The 17687-nt window shown below is 39.6% G+C and overlaps 1 protein-coding gene across 2 annotated transcripts in view; it reads left to right on the forward strand.

The window, feature by feature from the left end:
- The window catches only part of LOC124545782 (kanadaptin), a 278252-nt gene that overhangs the window by 155466 nt on the left and 105099 nt on the right, over nucleotides 1-17687 (forward strand). For both annotated transcript variants that reach the window (XM_047124732.1, XM_047124738.1), the window contains exon 5: nucleotides 15932-16092. In XM_047124732.1, the coding sequence (XP_046980688.1) occupies nucleotides 15932-16092 (161 nt within the window). The remainder of the gene's footprint in view (nucleotides 1-15931; nucleotides 16093-17687) is intronic.

Here is a 17687-nt window from a genome sequence, read left to right on the forward strand (position 1 = left end):
TGTAAACGATTGCCAGCAGAGGTGGTTGAAAAAATGTACGGTCACCAGATGACTGGGTTCTGGATGGCAACGTGGCACTACCGAGAGGAAAGATCGTCGCGTTTGGCGTATAGCTCTGGTGCGGCGCATTGCATCTGCGGCAGCAATCTTGGCAGCAGTTGCACAACACTGACACAGTGAACTGTTACAAATCAATTACTCCGAGAACAGCTCTGAGCCAGATACCTTGTAACCTAAACTACACTGACCACAAACCACTGCTATTTGTGACTTTAGTGGTGTAGGATGAGGACTCGTGGGAGGGTGGGGTCGAATTCTGTCATGTTTTCTGATAAAAATGGCCGTGTGTCGGTCGGAAGGGTGCCAGTCGAGGGCCCGCAACTGATCTGTCTGCTTGCTAGACACACTGATCTAGAGTGCGATTTTGAATTACGGCAGGAGAAGTCTGTATGTTAATCTGGTGACTCAACCCGGTGTACTGCCATTCGTGAGCACCATTCCGAGGGGTGTTTTCCGACAGGATGCCGCACACCCACATACTGCTGTCGTAACCCGACACGTTTTACAGAATGTCGACACGTCACCTCGGCCTACTCGATCACCAGACCTGTCTCCGATGAAGCGTATAAGGGACACCACTGTACGACAACTCCAGTGTCATTGCCGAGCGGCACTAACCGTTCCCGTATTGACCGACCGAGTGCAACAGGCGTGGAACTCCATCTCACAAACTGACATCCAGCATCTGTACAATGCAATGCACCTATGTTTGCGTGCTTGCATTCGACATTGTGGTGGTTGCACCAGTTGTTAACATACCAGCATTTCACATTAGCAATGGCTTATCTCGTCCGTACATTAGCCTGTGATCTTGCAATGGTAATCACTTAAATATGTTACCTACACAAATGTGCTCTCAAAATTTCATTATTCTTCATTAATTAATTTTGGTGGTGCAATTTTTTATCAGTGTATTTGCATTATTAATTAGTTCTATAATTAGTGACAATAATTCCAGTATGTTAAGATATATATAATCTAAATAAAGTACTCACAAAGTGAAGTTAGGTTGGTGGCATGCTCCCCTGTTAAATACTCGAGTGTATTGTACTTACGTTAGTGGGAAAACACCTCTTACATGACTTTCAGAATGTGATTTAGAATAGTCTTCTTCAGCGCTGTTTGATGTGTTCCCTCCCAGGTGTGTTGATTGATAGCTTCCACAGATAGATTTGCAACACCAGAAATGTTGTTTGCAGCAACATAATTTTTTATTTATGCCCTTTCTCCTTCCGTGGCAGTTCAGTGTCAATGTTATGGGTGAAGCTGAAAGATTTCATACCCATCCTTTAAGCAAGCTCATCATTTCTTCATGTTGGAAATTATAGTTACTTTTGTGCCACGACTTTGAGCAATTCATCGTTCTTCAACTCTTCTGTGAGTCCCACTTCCCGTCTTGTCAGACACTGAATAATATTGTCCCCTTCCCCCCCCCCCCCCCCCCCCCCCCCCTCTCTCACACACTATTTTTTTTTTAAATGCGAAAATTGGGGTTTCATCGAGAACAAGGGAATTGAAAAACCACACTGTTTATCTCTTCATGATAATCACTTTTGTTTTTAGAATGAAACAGCAACAGGCAGATTGGCAGAAAACAGTCTGATATACCTGCATGTAAAACAATAATTCGCCCTCCTTTTCCATCAGGTACGGCCATAGTCCGTCGATCATTCCATCACTCCAGCCTCTATGTAACGAATGGCTGGCAATAATCCAACTTTCATGTAGACACACTATACTTTCAAATGTCTCATTCATGATCTTGTACAGAAATCTTTACTGTCATGTAATATCCTATAATATATCGTATGATGCCTGCTGTAGGCCAATTTTAAAATTATGGAGTTCGACCCAACGAATGCTAAAAGATCCCAAATCAGAAAGAAAACCAGCAAAGCATATTTTTACTTTTACTTTTATAAAATATAAAATATGTGGTGCCTTAAGCATAAACATTTCGTGTCAAAGAATAGTCATTGTGAGGCAATACATTATGTTGTTGACAGTTGCTCTTTAAACTCTTGTTATTACATGAAGCCTTATGAACTCTGTGTTGCATTTGTTGAACTTTTTTTCCACGAGCACTAATGAAGCTGCTACACCAGAAGTTATTTCTGAATAAGAAATAGAAGTTATTGTATCACAGAGGTGATAAATGCGTCAGCTGTACTGTATCACAGCTGTACTTGTAGCCAGAATACAGTTGCAAATGAAAGAAAATTAAGTTTGATCATTCTCACTAAGCAATACTGAGAAGAAAAGATTATTACTATAAAACCTCTGCAACACGGTTGAGAAACTAGAGATACAACGTCGTGCTATAACAAGACAGAAGAATTATCCTCGTGCACGAAAATAAAATTAGTGCACAAGAATTGGTAAGAAAATATAAGAACCTTTGCACATCTTTAATAAAATACACAGATTCCAAAATTGACTCAGGTATCAGTTGTAATGATTTTTTCAACACTCCTCTAACTTTTTGAGGTCGTCGTCGTATCATTACGTATACTGATAATACAGTATAATCTGTCCTTTCCATTAAATGCTGAATAGCTGAAGCCTATGTCTTTGAGCACTGTACTCAATGAATATTTACTTATTTTAAAAAGATTGCGTTTATGAAGTGACACAAGTAATCTATGGCCTGTGGGATGCAGTGGTAGCTTCCAGGTAATTTACTTAGGGTGCTGCTACTGAAAAATTGTAGTCTTTCATTTAAATCTGTAATTAGTAAACAAACATGCATAAGAAGAAATTTTTTTCTGAAACTTGAAAAAAATGCTAAAATAACAAATCCATTTCTTTCTTATTTCCTTTAACCTAAATTGTTACATTTCAAGCTCGATATTTTGTGTTTTAGTTTGTGCAAAAGTTCAATTTTTTCCACATTGAAAGAACTAGAAGTACATTTAGTCTTTCAGGATTCCTAGTGTTGCCTAGAAATGACTTTATTCGGCTCAATGTTGAAAAGCAGTGTTCTGCCTCTGATGTCACCATGGAAACTGCCAAGAGAATTTTTCACAGTTTTGTAATTTCAGTAAATACATTACCTAGATTGTTTTCTGAGATAAATAAACAAAGAGAGGAGGAGGAGGAGATGAAGAAAGAGAGAGAGGGGAGGGGGGGGGAGGAGACAGACAGATAGAGGTGAGAAGATGAGATGAAGAGACAGGAGGAGGAAGAGGAGGTGTGTTGAAGCTACAAGGGAAAAGCTACTTCACATTAATCCATGAATTTTGGACCTACAGTAGAATACTTTTAGTTCACTTTCGAGCTTTTTGCTGTCAGTCATTATGTTTCAGTGATGAGTACTATCTCTTGTGTACATTGTTCATTCTTAAACCTACGAGGAAAGATGGGAAAACAGTGCAAAAAATTTTTATTACTAGGAAGTTTAATAGGAAACAAAATAAAAAGTCGCAAATGAACTTATATCTTTTACTTACTTCTCTACATAGTCACCAACATTATCTTCTGTCGTGGTACCAGTTTCAGTATGCCCATTAGGTTGGAGTACATCCATATGCAGACTGGTGATTTCACTTCTGCATCTGTCACAAAGTGTTGACAGGAGAGAAATTTCTTCACAGGATCAAGCAGCTGAAAGCCCAACAGTGTGAGGTCCGGATTATACGGTAGATGCTGAAGCACCTCCCACCCAGATTTGATCCTTTTATCGTGAAAAGGAGCGGAACATGAGGGGGGGGGGGGGCAATTATTGTCACAAAGAAGTTTGACACTGTCATCATTAATCTTGTGGCATTTGTCACTAAGGGCCATGACACAACATTAACCAAAATTTTAATGTAGGCTACAGCATTCACAGTGGTCCTGTGTTCAGCAATGTTTACTACCACTGACACACCGTGCATATCCCAAAACACTGTCACAAGCACTTTCCTAGCAGATTCAATCACTCTGAATTTTTTTCGTACTGGGGAACAGGCATGTTTCCACTTTTAATCTACCGCTCTCTTTCTTGTTGTTGCCACTGTCCACGATGGTGAAGTCTTTTCGGAAGATTCGAGAGGAGTAAGATTTACAATAAATTTTTTCCTTATATATTCGCACTCAGTTGGCTCCAGTTCTTCATGGTCTGATTCTTGAAGCAGAAATTCTCACATTTTAGTTTCTCGTGGTTCAGTTGACCTAAATAATTTTGAAGAATGTCTTTGCAGAATTTTTGCCTTCACAGTAATTTATTGTCTCACATTTTACCACATCACACTGTCTTTTGAATTTTCACACTAACAGAGCTGAAATTACTTTGTTCATCCAAAATACAAAAATATGTCCGATCACATCAGAGGCATCTTACTACTACCTCACTCTGCAGTAATAACAGTATTCCAAAGATACATTTGTTTGTGTTGCCATCTTCCCAGGATCTGTTAACATCAGTTACTATGGGTTATCTGTCTTGAGCTGAATGCAGTCTAATTAAAAAGAATTTCACCAGATGCATTTCACTTTTATTTACAAAGCATCTTCCATGGTTATTCTGTAAATTGGATACACACATTTGTACATTTTTTTTGTTTTAGGCTACAAACAGCATTTTCTTTATAAAGTTGCAAACTACTTATGGTGTTTCTTTACATAATCTGCTCCTTCCCTTCCTGCTAGCAGTGGTTGGTGTCTACAGGCTTCGTATCACATCTGCTCTTGGCAGTCTTTGTCATTCTGAAGTATTTCCTGCCCTGCACTATTTACAATTGACTTTCTTAACTGTTTTTCATTCTTCACTGTCACAGTGTTTATGCCTATTCATTTGTTTTCATTCACCTTGTGAGTCTAGCCAACCTATGAAATGATTTTTTTTGTCACTGTGTGTGTACAGGGTGTTTCAAAAATGACCCGTATATTTGAAACAGCAATAAAAACTAAACGAGCAGCGATAGAAATACACCGTTTGTTGCAATATGCTTGGGACAACAGTACATTTTCAGGCAGACAAACTTTCGAAATTACAGTAGTTACAATTTTCAACAACAGATGGCGCTGCGGTCTGGAAAACTCTATAGTACGATATTTTCCACATATCCACCACGCGTAGCAATAATATGGCGTAGTCTCTGAATGAAATTACCCGAAACCTTTGACAACGTGTCTGGCGGAATGGCTTCACATGCAGATGAGATGTACTGCTTCAGCTGTTCAATTGTTTCTGGATTCCGGCGGTACACCTGGTCTTTCAAGTGTCCCCACAGAAAGAAGTCACAGGGGTTCATGTCTGGCGAATAGGGAGGCCAATCCACGCCGCCTCCTGTATGTTTCGGATAGCCCAAAGCAATCACACGATCATCGAAATATTCATTCAGGAAATTAAAGACGTCGGCCGTGCGATGTGGCCAGGCACCATCTTGCATAAACCACGAGGTGTTCGCAGTGTCGTCTAAGCCAGTTTGTACTGCCACAAATTCACGAAGAATGTCCAGATAGCGTGATGCAGTAATCGTTTCGGATCTGAAAAATGGGCCAATGATTCCTTTGGAAGAAATGGCGGCCCAGACCAGGACTTTTTGAGGATGCAGGGACGATGGGACTGCAACATGGGGCTTTTCGGTTCCCCATATGCACCAGTTCTGTTTATTGATGAAGCCGTCCAGGTAAAAATAAGCTTTGTCAGTAAACCAAATGCTGCCCACATGCATATCGCCGTCATCAATCCTGTGCACTATATCGTTAGCGAATGTCTCTCGTGCAGCAATGGTAGCGGCGCTGAGGGGTTGCCGCGTTTGAATTTTGTATGGATAGAGGTGTAAACTCTGGCGCATGAGACGATACGTGGACGTTGGCGTCATTTGGACTGCAGCTGCAACCCGAGGCCGCTGTTGGATCACCTGCTGCACTAGCTGCGCGTTGCCCTCTGTGGTTGCCGTATGCGGTCGCCCTACCTTTCCAGCACGTTCATCCGTCACGTTCCCAGTCCGTTGAAATTTTTCAAACAGATCCTTTATTGTATCGCTTTTCGGTCCTTTGGTTACATTAAACCTCCGTTGAAAACTTCGTCATGTTGCAACAACACTGTGTTCTAGGCGGTGGAATTCCAACACCAGAAAAATCCTCTGTTCTAAGGAATAAACCATGTTGTCTACAGCACACTTGCACGTTGTGAACAGCACACGCTTACAGCAGAAAGACGACGTACAAAAAGGCGCACCCACAGACTGCGTTGTCTTCTATATCTTTCACATCACTTGCAGCGCCATCTGTTGTTGAAAATTGTAACTACTGTAATTTCGAAAGTTTGTCCGCCTGAAAATGTACTGTTGTCCCAACTTTGCCAGCTGCAAAGAATGCTTTTCTGATTACTGTTCGTATCTCTTCATAATGTATTTGTAGCAGGCAGTCAAGTATCTCACTCTGAATGGTCTCAGAAACTCCTCTGAACAGTTCACTGGTGTCTAAATGATTCTTTGAATCTGAATCTAATTATGATGCAAAATTTACTAATTCCCCCACAGGTACTGAATCATCTTTTTCATCATGTCCACGTAAGGTGGTTTCAAAGTTCCCACAACATAAAATGCAGTCCGTTATTGTGGTCGAAGTTTCATGTTTTTCTTTTTACATCATGCTCACTGAATACGGTTACTAAAAGTGACAATGATACTATATTATCAGTGTACTTCTTTGACATCTCATGCTTTTCAGTGTTGTCTTTAATTTTGTTTATATTTCTACAACCATCTTTTGTCCGTGTTATATCACCTCCAAACAGCAAACACGGAAACCAAGTCAGTGCATTTTTCAATTCACAACCACAAAGCTATATTTTATGTTTATACGATTCAGAATTAAAGCTATGAATGTATTTCTTGCTGTTGCTTATGCCTGGCTGGGGTATTAGAAAATCAGGCATTGAAAGTCCCCTTTTCTTAACTATAATTTCACATAGAAGGAGAGCAGTGAAAACTTAAGCTATTGAAGTTTTCTTGCAGTTACAGAACTTATTTCTTGTGAAAGCAAGCCTAGAGTTAAAGATTTTGCAGAACAAGAGAACCAAAAAAGATTAGTCAAATAGAATAACTGGGAGTAAGATAATAATCTAATATAATAATAAGAATCTTCATTACTTAAAGAATGTGGCATGTCGTTTTAAAGGACAGAAAATAAAAAACAAAAACTACTACCATTCGTTGGTGTTCCGCAGTCTGTACTACAAGACTAACAGTGCTCTGGACTCGAACCTCTGACGGAGGAAGCCGTGCGGCCCGTGACAAGGTGCCTCAGACTGCGCGACTACCCCGCGTGGGAGCAGCCTCATGTGCAGATCGTGTGTGCACATGCGCATGGCAGCCGAACACCACACTGCTAGAAATGCGAAGCACGCAATTCGATAGAGAGACTTTTGTATATTTTCATAAACAGGGGATTTAAGTGTAAGAATAATATATTGTACAAGTGTAAAGAAGGAACTGAAGAAAAGAGGACCTTTTGTATTAAATGTTATTAATAATATTAAATGGAAATAGGGGGAGTTACAGTTCTGCAGTGCCTATACACAGGGCACCACTGGTGGGGTGTTCCTTTCTCATATTACAGATAACAACCTCACATACGAGACCTGTTCAAAAAATTCCAGAACTTTGTCCACAAATTTTTTCTATGCTTACCTTTTACATGTTGTGCATGGTATCCTTCAGATACTGTCCTCCACAATTGATACACTACTCCAAATGCCATTTCCATTTCTGGAAACAGTCTTTTACGCCTTTTGCTGGATCACCCGAAGCACCGTCTTTGAATTTTCTTGTATCTCATCTATTGTTGCATAAAGTTTGTCCTTTCAACAGGTTTTCAACTGTGGAAAAAAAAGTCCACAGGGGCCAGGTCTGTAGAATACGGAGGATGAGGCAGCACAGTGGTTTTGTGTTTTGTGAGATAATCACGCACCAACAGGGGTGAATGTGTGGGTGCACTATTGTGATGCAAGAGCCATGAATTGTCTCACCACTTTTCAGGCCATTTCCTTCTCACATTTTCTCGCAGGCATCGCAACACATCCCGATAGTACCATCAGTTAACAGTTTGTCCTTGCGGCATGAACTCATGATGAACTGAGCCTTCAAAGTCAAAGAAAACTATCGGCACGGCTTTGACGTTTGACTTGACCTGACGAGCTTTTTTTCGTCTGGAGGACATTTTCTGACCCATTGTGAAGGTTGAACTGAGGTCTCAACAGCATAACCATAGACCCACATCTCATCACCAGTTATGATTCTCTTAATGAACATGTCATTCTCATTTGTGTGTTCCAAAAGCTCTTCACAGCTTGTGAGATGAAGGTCTCTCTGAACTTGATTCGTGAGCCGTGGGATGGACTTGGCGGCAACATAATGCATTCCGAGATGCTGTGTCAGGATTTCTTGACGTGATCCAACTGAAATGTTACATTTTTCTGCAATCACATGAACTGTCAGTCTTCTGCTGGCACACACAATTACATTAACGTTCCTGACATGGGTTTCATCAGTAGATGTCAAAGAGTGTCATTAATGAGGGTCATCTTTAACTTCCATTCAACCAGTTTTAAACTGTGTGAACCATTCGTAACACTGACTATGGCTTAAGCACTCGTCGCCGTAGGCTTTCTGCTTCATTTGGTGTGTCTCTTTAAAGATTTTCTGGAGTTTCACGCAAAATTTAATTCAGATGCATTCTTCTAACTCTGCCATCTCGAAATTCACAAACTGTGTGACACAATGCTCTACTCAATACAGCACTGAACAATAACTAACAGCCATACAACAATGAAACTTCTGGCACTTACACATTTAACACAGGTTTGTAAAATGTCGACTGCATTTCACTCCGACACACCATTGGCGTGGAATTGTGAATGTTCTGTAATTTTTTTAACAGACCTCATATGATGATGAAGAGCATCTTCCTGGAAATCTTCAAGAGCTGTCACTTCTTCCTCGGCTGTTTCTTTCACAGCGTGTGCAGCCTTGTTGGGTCTCTCTTATCTCAGTCTACACTGTACTCTACTTTCCTTCCTCTTAATAGTTTTAACAAAAGAAAGAAAGGGATCACCTTTTTCCTTTTCTTTCTCAAAGTAGTCCCTCACGAACACACGTATTTGCGACCCTGGATGTGTGGCAGGCTTTCTTCCCCCTTTTCACTTCATGTATTGGGCTGGCAACTGTTCATTACTCTAGACATTGTTTAATTAAAACAGTAGTGAAGTAAATAAACACTAGAAAACAACAAAAATGAAATAAACTACAAATTATACTTCTGTTTAGGCCATGTGTGTACAGGCTTAGTAGTACTGTGGGCTGCGAACTCCAGATTGGGACTACATAAGGGCCGGAAGTTCACAAATAGTGTGCAGTGAAACAATTGTTATTTTGAATTGGGATACATCTGCCCCAGTGCCAGCTAAACCAGTCTCAAAATAACTAAGTTGTACAGGAACGATTTTCTATTTGGGACGGTATGAAAGAGGAGTAAAGAAAAATGTCAAGAAGGAATGGTGATGGGCGAGCCTCATTGGTTACAGGTGAAACACTTGCAAAGTTGGTATGTATATGACTGCTGTCACAGGTGGCCCTACCTCTGACATGTATTATGTGATATATCTGTGGCAGGACAGCAGTAGTGGACAGGTCTCTCTCCTCGGTTTTCCCTGATAGTGCAACCCATGTGGCAAGGGGTTTGGGAGTAGGTGTAGAATAAGGATGTACTAGGATATTTTGTAAATTAAGTTGGTGGCAGAGAGGCTGACAGTACACATTCTTAGGCTTCAAGGGATAATTAATTTGGGAATGAAGGGAAGTGTGTGTTTGAGGGGTGGGGGGTGGGGGTGGGGGGGGGGGGGAGATTGTAGAGAACGAACAGAGCTTGACTACAGTAAATAGGTTCAGATGGGTATCTGTTGAAATAGTTACAGAGTTGAAGAGATTGATACAGGATAGACCAGACCCCCCTTAAGGCTGAACTGGATAGTGCTAGGGAGTAACTGATGAGGTTAAGGAGGAGAAGGGTAGAAGGATAAAGACAGGTGCGAAGTTTTAGCAACGAACAGGGGCCTCAGAAAGAGAACAGTATCTGACAGTATCATCATTGGTACAAACACTAGATCTGCCTTGCTACCTCAGTTAAGTAAGGAGGAGGCTCAGGCAGACAACAGACTTTCACCAGGAAACCACCCGTTTCAAAAGAGGTAGAAAGTAGGAGGAAAGATCTGTTGTTAGGTCATAGCTATGAAAGGGGTGCAGGTCAGATCTTGCAGGAAAAATTTGTCTTAGAATACTGACAGTCATATCTCATGTCAGGTGTTTGCACAATTTCATTGGATAATTTCGATATTATTTAGGTTCAAAGGAATATGGGATATTTTTAATTAATCTTTTGTACACTACATTCTGGATGATGGTTAATAATCAAAACCGGTAGATGACTAATGGGTCAAATAAACATCTGGTGGTTAAAATCCGTTATAAAATGACTCATTTGAAGATTCCTGCTGAAAAAAATCACAAAAACAGTGGCAGAATTTGACATCCATAAATTGGAAAGAAACCTCAGAAACATTACATTTTTGGCACGAAGTGGGAAATTATAAGGATGCTTCGGGTGACAATCCATTTCAAGAGTTAGCTGAGGTTGCACTCTTTCTACTAGTTCTATCGTGGTCTAATACTGAGGTGGAGAGGTCTTTTAGTATTATGAACATCATAAAAACCAGGTTGTGTAGGAATACAGATGTTAGATTTATTACAGCAATAAGATCAGGACTTCATTGTATGGGGAAGTGCTGCAAATATTATCAGTCCCCCATCCCAAAGTGTTGACTGAAGTAGGGACAAAGGCTGCATATAGTGAGACCTGTGTGGGATCTAGTGATGACACACCGAGCACCTTGCAACATACTTCATCACAAACATCAGTGGAACATAGAAATTCTTCACGTCTATTCCCTGAAAGTCCAAGAAATCGACATCGATTATCCAGAAGAAATACAGCTCTGCTTCTAAATCAGGTAATTGTAGTAGCACCATTTGTTATCAATATAAGGGTAAATGTACTAGATGTATTTCATATTTAACACTAATTATTTTTGTTTTAGGCCTTGTTAAATAATAATCAAGATAAATGAACTGTCGGTTTTCCTTATAGCTTTTTTAAGTTTAAGTTCGAGCTGCCACCACTGATAATTCACGGTAGCCTCTCGAAAAGAGAAGGAACATTATTGACTGCCAGAAGTTAACGAGGGAGATGCGCGGAGTGGCAGAAAATTGGGTCACCTTCCTGCACTGTGTGGACTTTAGTGTGACAGAAGAAAACCTTGGCAACAGCCAGAAATATAGCACAACTTCTGTACAGTCAGTCAGTCAGCGTGAAAGACGAGCAGTATAGGCACCAAATCTAGGTGCCGATTGTTACGACCAGATGAAACTTCAATCGTCCAGCCATAACTGTGGGTTCTTTGATTGCTCTGGGAGATGGCTCATTGAAGCTGCAACATATGAAATAATATTTCATTTTATTACACGAACGGATAAAAAGATTTACTTATCTCGATGTATTCCTTTGTGACAGGAATGCTCGATAATTTACATCTCCATTGAATATTAAAGCATCACTTGATGCACTAATTAACAACGTCTTCTCTTTAAGTACAGTGTCCAACATTTACCAAGATACATTTCCATCTGAGACTCGAGTAACACATTATTCCTACTCGACAATGTCAACGGCTTCAGTCGAGGCCACTAACTGGGGCCGAGCACTCCCACCCTCGGCTCCGTATTGACCTGTGTGCGAGGGTGCGCCTCTGTGCCGAGAGCGAGGGCACGTCTTCTCCAGCCTCTCTCATTCCTTGTTGTGAATTGCAGTGAGACATTGAAGACGTTTGAAGCATTGGTGTGCGTTGCCGACTTCAGTGTGGTGCCGCGATCTGCGGACAGCACCACAGGTACTCTACTGTAGCGTAAGGGTGGCATTGAATGCACAGGTTCTTTTTTTATGCTGATCTGTAACTGTACTGTTCGCCTATCATTCTTTCTATCAAATCTGGGTTTGCCCAGCCTGTTTGGTGAGGCTCTCTTCCATCTGTGATTATTTGACAGACGTTGCCTGCACAGGGACCTCTAGTGAGGACAGTCTGCTCTCTCCTTGGACCAGAAACTCAAGCACAGGCTTTTAACAGATGTTTTCTGTGATATTATTGCTTAGTGATATTTTGTCCAGATTACAATTCATTTCATTTATTGATGGCATATGTACTTTATCACGATTACTACCAGTTTCAGTGTTAGCCGTCTTCAGACCTGTTGTAGTAAATATAAATTTCCTTTGCCTTAACAGACACGAAGATAGCTATTGCCAAAATTGGTAATAATAATAACAATGTACATTGGTGATCAGTGACTGAAAATAACTGTAGTAAAATAGTTCTCATTGTAACATTCCCTATATCTTGGAAAAAAATTTGTTTAATTTTAAATTTATCTGTGTTATATGGATGTTGTTTGAGGTCTGCGACTGTATTATAAGATTATGTGGAATAATTTATACTGCTGCAGTCACTTTTTACTAATATTTTATTAGCACAATGCATTTTGGCAGCACACTGCCATCATCAGGTGCATCATACAGTTACTTATTGATCAGCTGATAGGTTATGTACATTAGCTGCGCGTGCCAGTAGGATTAAGAATCGAAAAATAAAACTGTGTGGAAGGATATATCTGTTACAGTGTTCTCTTTCCACACAGGTTTATTTTTCGATTCTTAATCCTACTGGCACGTGCAGTTAATGTACATAACCTATCAGCTGATCAATAAGTAACTGTATAATGCACCTGATGATGGCGGCGTGCTGCTGAAATGTGGTTATGTTTTGTGGTTATGTGGTTTATTCATCTCATTACATACAATTTTCAAATCATTTGATTTGATGTACAGGAGACATGTCAAGGTTTACAAAAGAAACTTTTTTCACTTTTTTAAGAGAACTACAAAAGTTTACATTATATTTTACATTTCTAAGTTACAGCTACACATGTACATAAAATAATAAATGCATTACAATCCCTGTGTTCAGATTGTGAAGCTGTCCTCAATGAATTCATCGACAGAATAATAACACTTTTCCACCAGGAGAGTAAAGAGCAATCTTTTCAGTGAACCAATCTCCATTTTAAATATATTACTGCCTTTTATTTTATTGAAAATTTTTAACCCCATATACTCTGGCGTTTGGGCATAAAGTTTTAAACGATGTGTTGGAAGTTTGAAGTTATCTCTGTGGTGAGTGCTGTAGTTGTGGTCAAAACGGAAATTGTCTAGTGTATGTTGATTTCTATATAGGAACACCACCATCTCATATATGTAAAGTGAGGGGATAGATAGTACTTTTAAATTTTTTAACAGTGGTCGACAGGATTGTGCTAATAAAATATTAGTAAAAAGTGACTGCAGAAGTATAAATTATTCCACATAAAAAATTTGTTTTGACTCATTGCATTTGCGAGAGAGATGCATTGTCACCTACATTTACATCCGTGCGATTATTCTGCAATTTACAATTAAGTGCCTGTCAGAGAGCTCATCGAACCACCGTTGAGCTATTTCTCGACCGTTCCACCCTCGAACAGCATCCAGAAAATATGAACACTTAAATCTTTCTGTGCAATCTCTGATTTCTCTTATTCTATTATGATGATCATTCCTCCCTATGTAGGTAGGTGCTGACAAAAAATTTTCACTCTCTGAGGAGAAGATACTGCCACAGTGAAAAACACCTTGCTTTTAAATGATTGCCAACACAATCCACATATCGTATCCATAACACGGTCTCCCCAATTTCGTTATAATACGAAGTGAGCTGTTCTCCTTTGAATTTTTTCGATGCCGTCTGTCGAACCTATCTTGTGCGGATTCCACATTGCACAGCAGTACTACAGAAGAGGATGTATAAGTGTGGCATAGGCAGTCTCTTTAGTAGACCTGCTGCTTTTTCTGTGTGTTTTGACGTGTAACTGCAATTGAGCTGATTGCTTTTGGTACTCGTGTGGATGAATTCACACTTTTCGTTGTTTAGAGACAATTGCCACTTTTCACACCAGAGAGAAATCTTGTCTAAATCATTTTACAATTTTGTTTTTACCATCTGATGACTTGACATGATAATAAATGACGCATCATCTGCAAACAGTATAACAGTGTTACTCACACTCTCTCCTAAATCGTTCATGTAGATCAGTAGCAGCAGAGGGCCTATAACACTTCCTTGTGGAATACCAGGTATTACTTCTGCTTTACTGGACGACTTTCCATCAGTTACTACAAACTGTGATCTTTCTGACAGGAAATCACGAATCCAGTCCCACAACTGAGACGTAGTTCATAGGCGTGCAATTTGATTTGAAATCACTTGTAAGAGGTATGGTGTCAAAAGACTTGTGGAAATCTAATAATATGGAATCAATTTGACTTCCCCTGTCAATAACACTAATTACTTTCTAAGAATAAAGAGCTAGTTGTGTTTCACAAGGACATTTTCTGAAAGCGTGTTGGCTGTTTTTCAATAAATCGTTTTCTTTGAGATATTCCTAATGTTTGTACACAGTATATATTCCAAATACCTTCTGTAAATCTACCTTAGTTATATGGGTCTGTAATTTAGCGAATTGCTCGTATTTCCTTTCTTGGATGTTGGTGTGACTTGCAATTTTTCAGTCTTTAGGTATGGATCTTTCAGCAAGCAATCGGTTGTATATGACTGCTAAAAATGCTTAAGTTGCTTTGCTACACCAAGGGTATCTACTCCTAAGTTACTCATGTTGGCTGTTGTTCTGGTTCCAATTCAGCAATATTTTTTTCTCCTTTGGGGAAGGAATTTCGGAAAACCATATTTAGTAACTCTGCTTTAGTCACAATGTCACCAGTAACTTCATCATTGATATCGCGCATTGAAGATATTGATTGTGTCTTTCCACTGGTGTACTTTACATACAGCCATAGTCTCCTTGGATTTTCTGCCAGGTTTCAAGTCAAAGTTTCTGTGAGTATGTGCTGATATTCAGTTAGCTTTTCATATCAGTGCATATGATTATGCAATTAGAGTAACTGGGAGAGCTTCGCTACTTTGAGTATATATTTGGCACTATCCTCTTTCTTCATAATAATAAAGTTTATTACTGTCAGATATTTCATTGGCTATTTGGCCATTTCAACTTGTCAGCCATTTTTAATTTCCCATGGAATGATTCTCAGCCTAAGGCTGCTTCAGAATATGTCTAGAGTCATCAAGTGTGAGAGTTCCTGTTAGTAAACTTCTACGTGTTGTACATCCATGCAAATTCTGGGAACATTTGCTGAGTCCATGAGGAGCTTGAAGACACCCAAAACATTTGGTAGTTCATGCTGCTAAACTACCATACTGTGGTGGCAGACATTGAAGGTGGTGCCGGGTGCCTCAGCTTGGGGCCAAGAATCATTCCACGGGCTGTTGAAAGTAACTGGTAAGTTGAAGCCACCTTAGCCATTGAAATATTTTATGTGGGTAGTTGATTATAATGAACTTTATTGCTAAAAGATATATGCTAGCTGCTGCTCTCAGCCAGTGACATGGAAAATACAAAAGTGTTTCATCATGTCTTTGTATGACACCGAAATGTCAGCAGTGTGACACATAAATTGGCAGCTTTTATTGCTATTGCAAATGGAGAGCTATCAGTTTTGCATAGGGCTAATTTGGTTTGTTTGGTGTATGTGTAAGAATGTGATGTGTGGTGAACATCAAGTCTTAGCTTGTTCTTTCCTTTTGTTTCCAACTGTAAAGTGTGTGGTGATACATTCTTGCTGAATTGTTATGTGATGGTAATTAATTTTGGTGTCTGACTTATAGAGAGCAGAAAACGAAAAGCTAAGAATTGGGAGGAAGATGATTTCTACGACAGTGATGAAGACACTTTCTTAGACAGAACAGGAGCCGTTGAAAAGAAAAGGCAACAGAGGATGCAGGCAGCCGGTAAAGTGCAACAAGAAGCGGAGACATACGATTCATTGGTGTGTAACTGTGTTTTTACTTTTTCTTTGTTTGTGTCTCATGCCAACCAAGGAATTTCTTTTAAATGCCTCTTTTTCAGTATTATTTTGTTTTTTAATTCAGAAGTTTTTTAAGGGGAAAAATGCAGTGCAAAGGTTGAGATTGAGAGTTGAAGGAAGGTTGAAACTGGGCAATTCTAATACAGCGATTATGGAGGTAATAGCTGAGCTTGCCATGTAAAAGACGACTCACAAAAATCAACTCATGTATTAGTTTGTATAAAGTATAAAGTTAATGTGCCGCATGTGAAGAGAGGTGAAATTCATAGTAAGAAGGTATAAAAATATGAAGCAATGTACTAAAAAGATTCTCCATGTACAATGTTTTTCTTTTCCTCAAAGAGCTTGATGACATTTCTTGCCTCAACTATACTAGTAACTATGAATGGCTTCAAAAGCATATAGTCCACATGAGCTTTCAACTTAAAAATTTTTTTTGCAGATCTCTTTGGTAACTAATGATCTTGAAGTTAACTGCCTTAATGCCAAAAAACTCACCGTTGAGCACTTGGTCAAGGATACTTAGAGAGCAGGTACTTATTTAGTTAAAATATAGAGTAATGGAATTACTCTAAAGTGATAGCCCATTTACAGTTGAAATATGCGTGACACACATAAAATGAAAGAAAAAAGAGTGGGTGCCATGCACTAATGTAATTATATAAAGATACATAAACATATAGTAGCAAATAGGAGATAGGCAAAAAGTAAAGGTAACAGATGTTAGCATTTGTTGCTAAAGCTCCTTTCATCTGTTGAAAGAATGGGAAAGTTTGTAGACCGGCAGATCACTGATGGATTACATAGGAAGGACACCTAGGGTTAAAGCAGATGTAGGAAGGTAATGCAACAGGAATTCAGTGTTGGAATGATAGCTGCAGCGAAATTTGATAATATGGTTTCAGTGGTGATGATGTGGGTGGCAATAAATCAGTGGTAAGGGAATTAGAGGGGGAGAGGAGCAGAGGCGAAAATGAGATAGATATAATTGATGCAAATAAGAAAGAGGTGGATGGTGAGAACAAACATATCCTATATTTAAAATTCCCACCTATGTAATTCTGCTGTGTTGGGAAGAATAACAATTGTGTGCAAGTCTGGTGAACTGAACACCAAAATCATGGTTTTTATATTTCAGTTGTCAAACTATGGAAACTCCAGGTTGGAGGAAAAAGATAGACCACTACTAACCATAAAGATGGCACATTGAGTTGCAGACAAGCGCAACGAAAAGACAGTTACACATTTATCTTTTGGCCAAAGCCTTCTTCAGAAAAGGAGAAACACACACACACATCAATTCACACAAGCAACCGCATCTCCCACACGTGACCGCTATGGAGGGATGGTGGGCATTTTACCAGTGATGGATCATGTTTAGTGGTATTATTCAGTTGAGTATCAACTGTATAGCTAGAAAAAGGGTAGTGCCACAAGGGGCAGGAGAAACACAGAACATGGTTAGCATGTTTGCAGAAGTTGGGGCATCCACAAAAAACTACTCTAGTTGGTATGAGAAGTGTGATAAGTAAGACAGACATTTGCTGTCACAAGAA

This window comes from Schistocerca americana, chromosome 1 (genome assembly GCF_021461395.2).
Source record: "Schistocerca americana isolate TAMUIC-IGC-003095 chromosome 1, iqSchAmer2.1, whole genome shotgun sequence".
NCBI classification, from domain to species: Eukaryota; Metazoa; Arthropoda; class Insecta; order Orthoptera; family Acrididae; genus Schistocerca; species Schistocerca americana.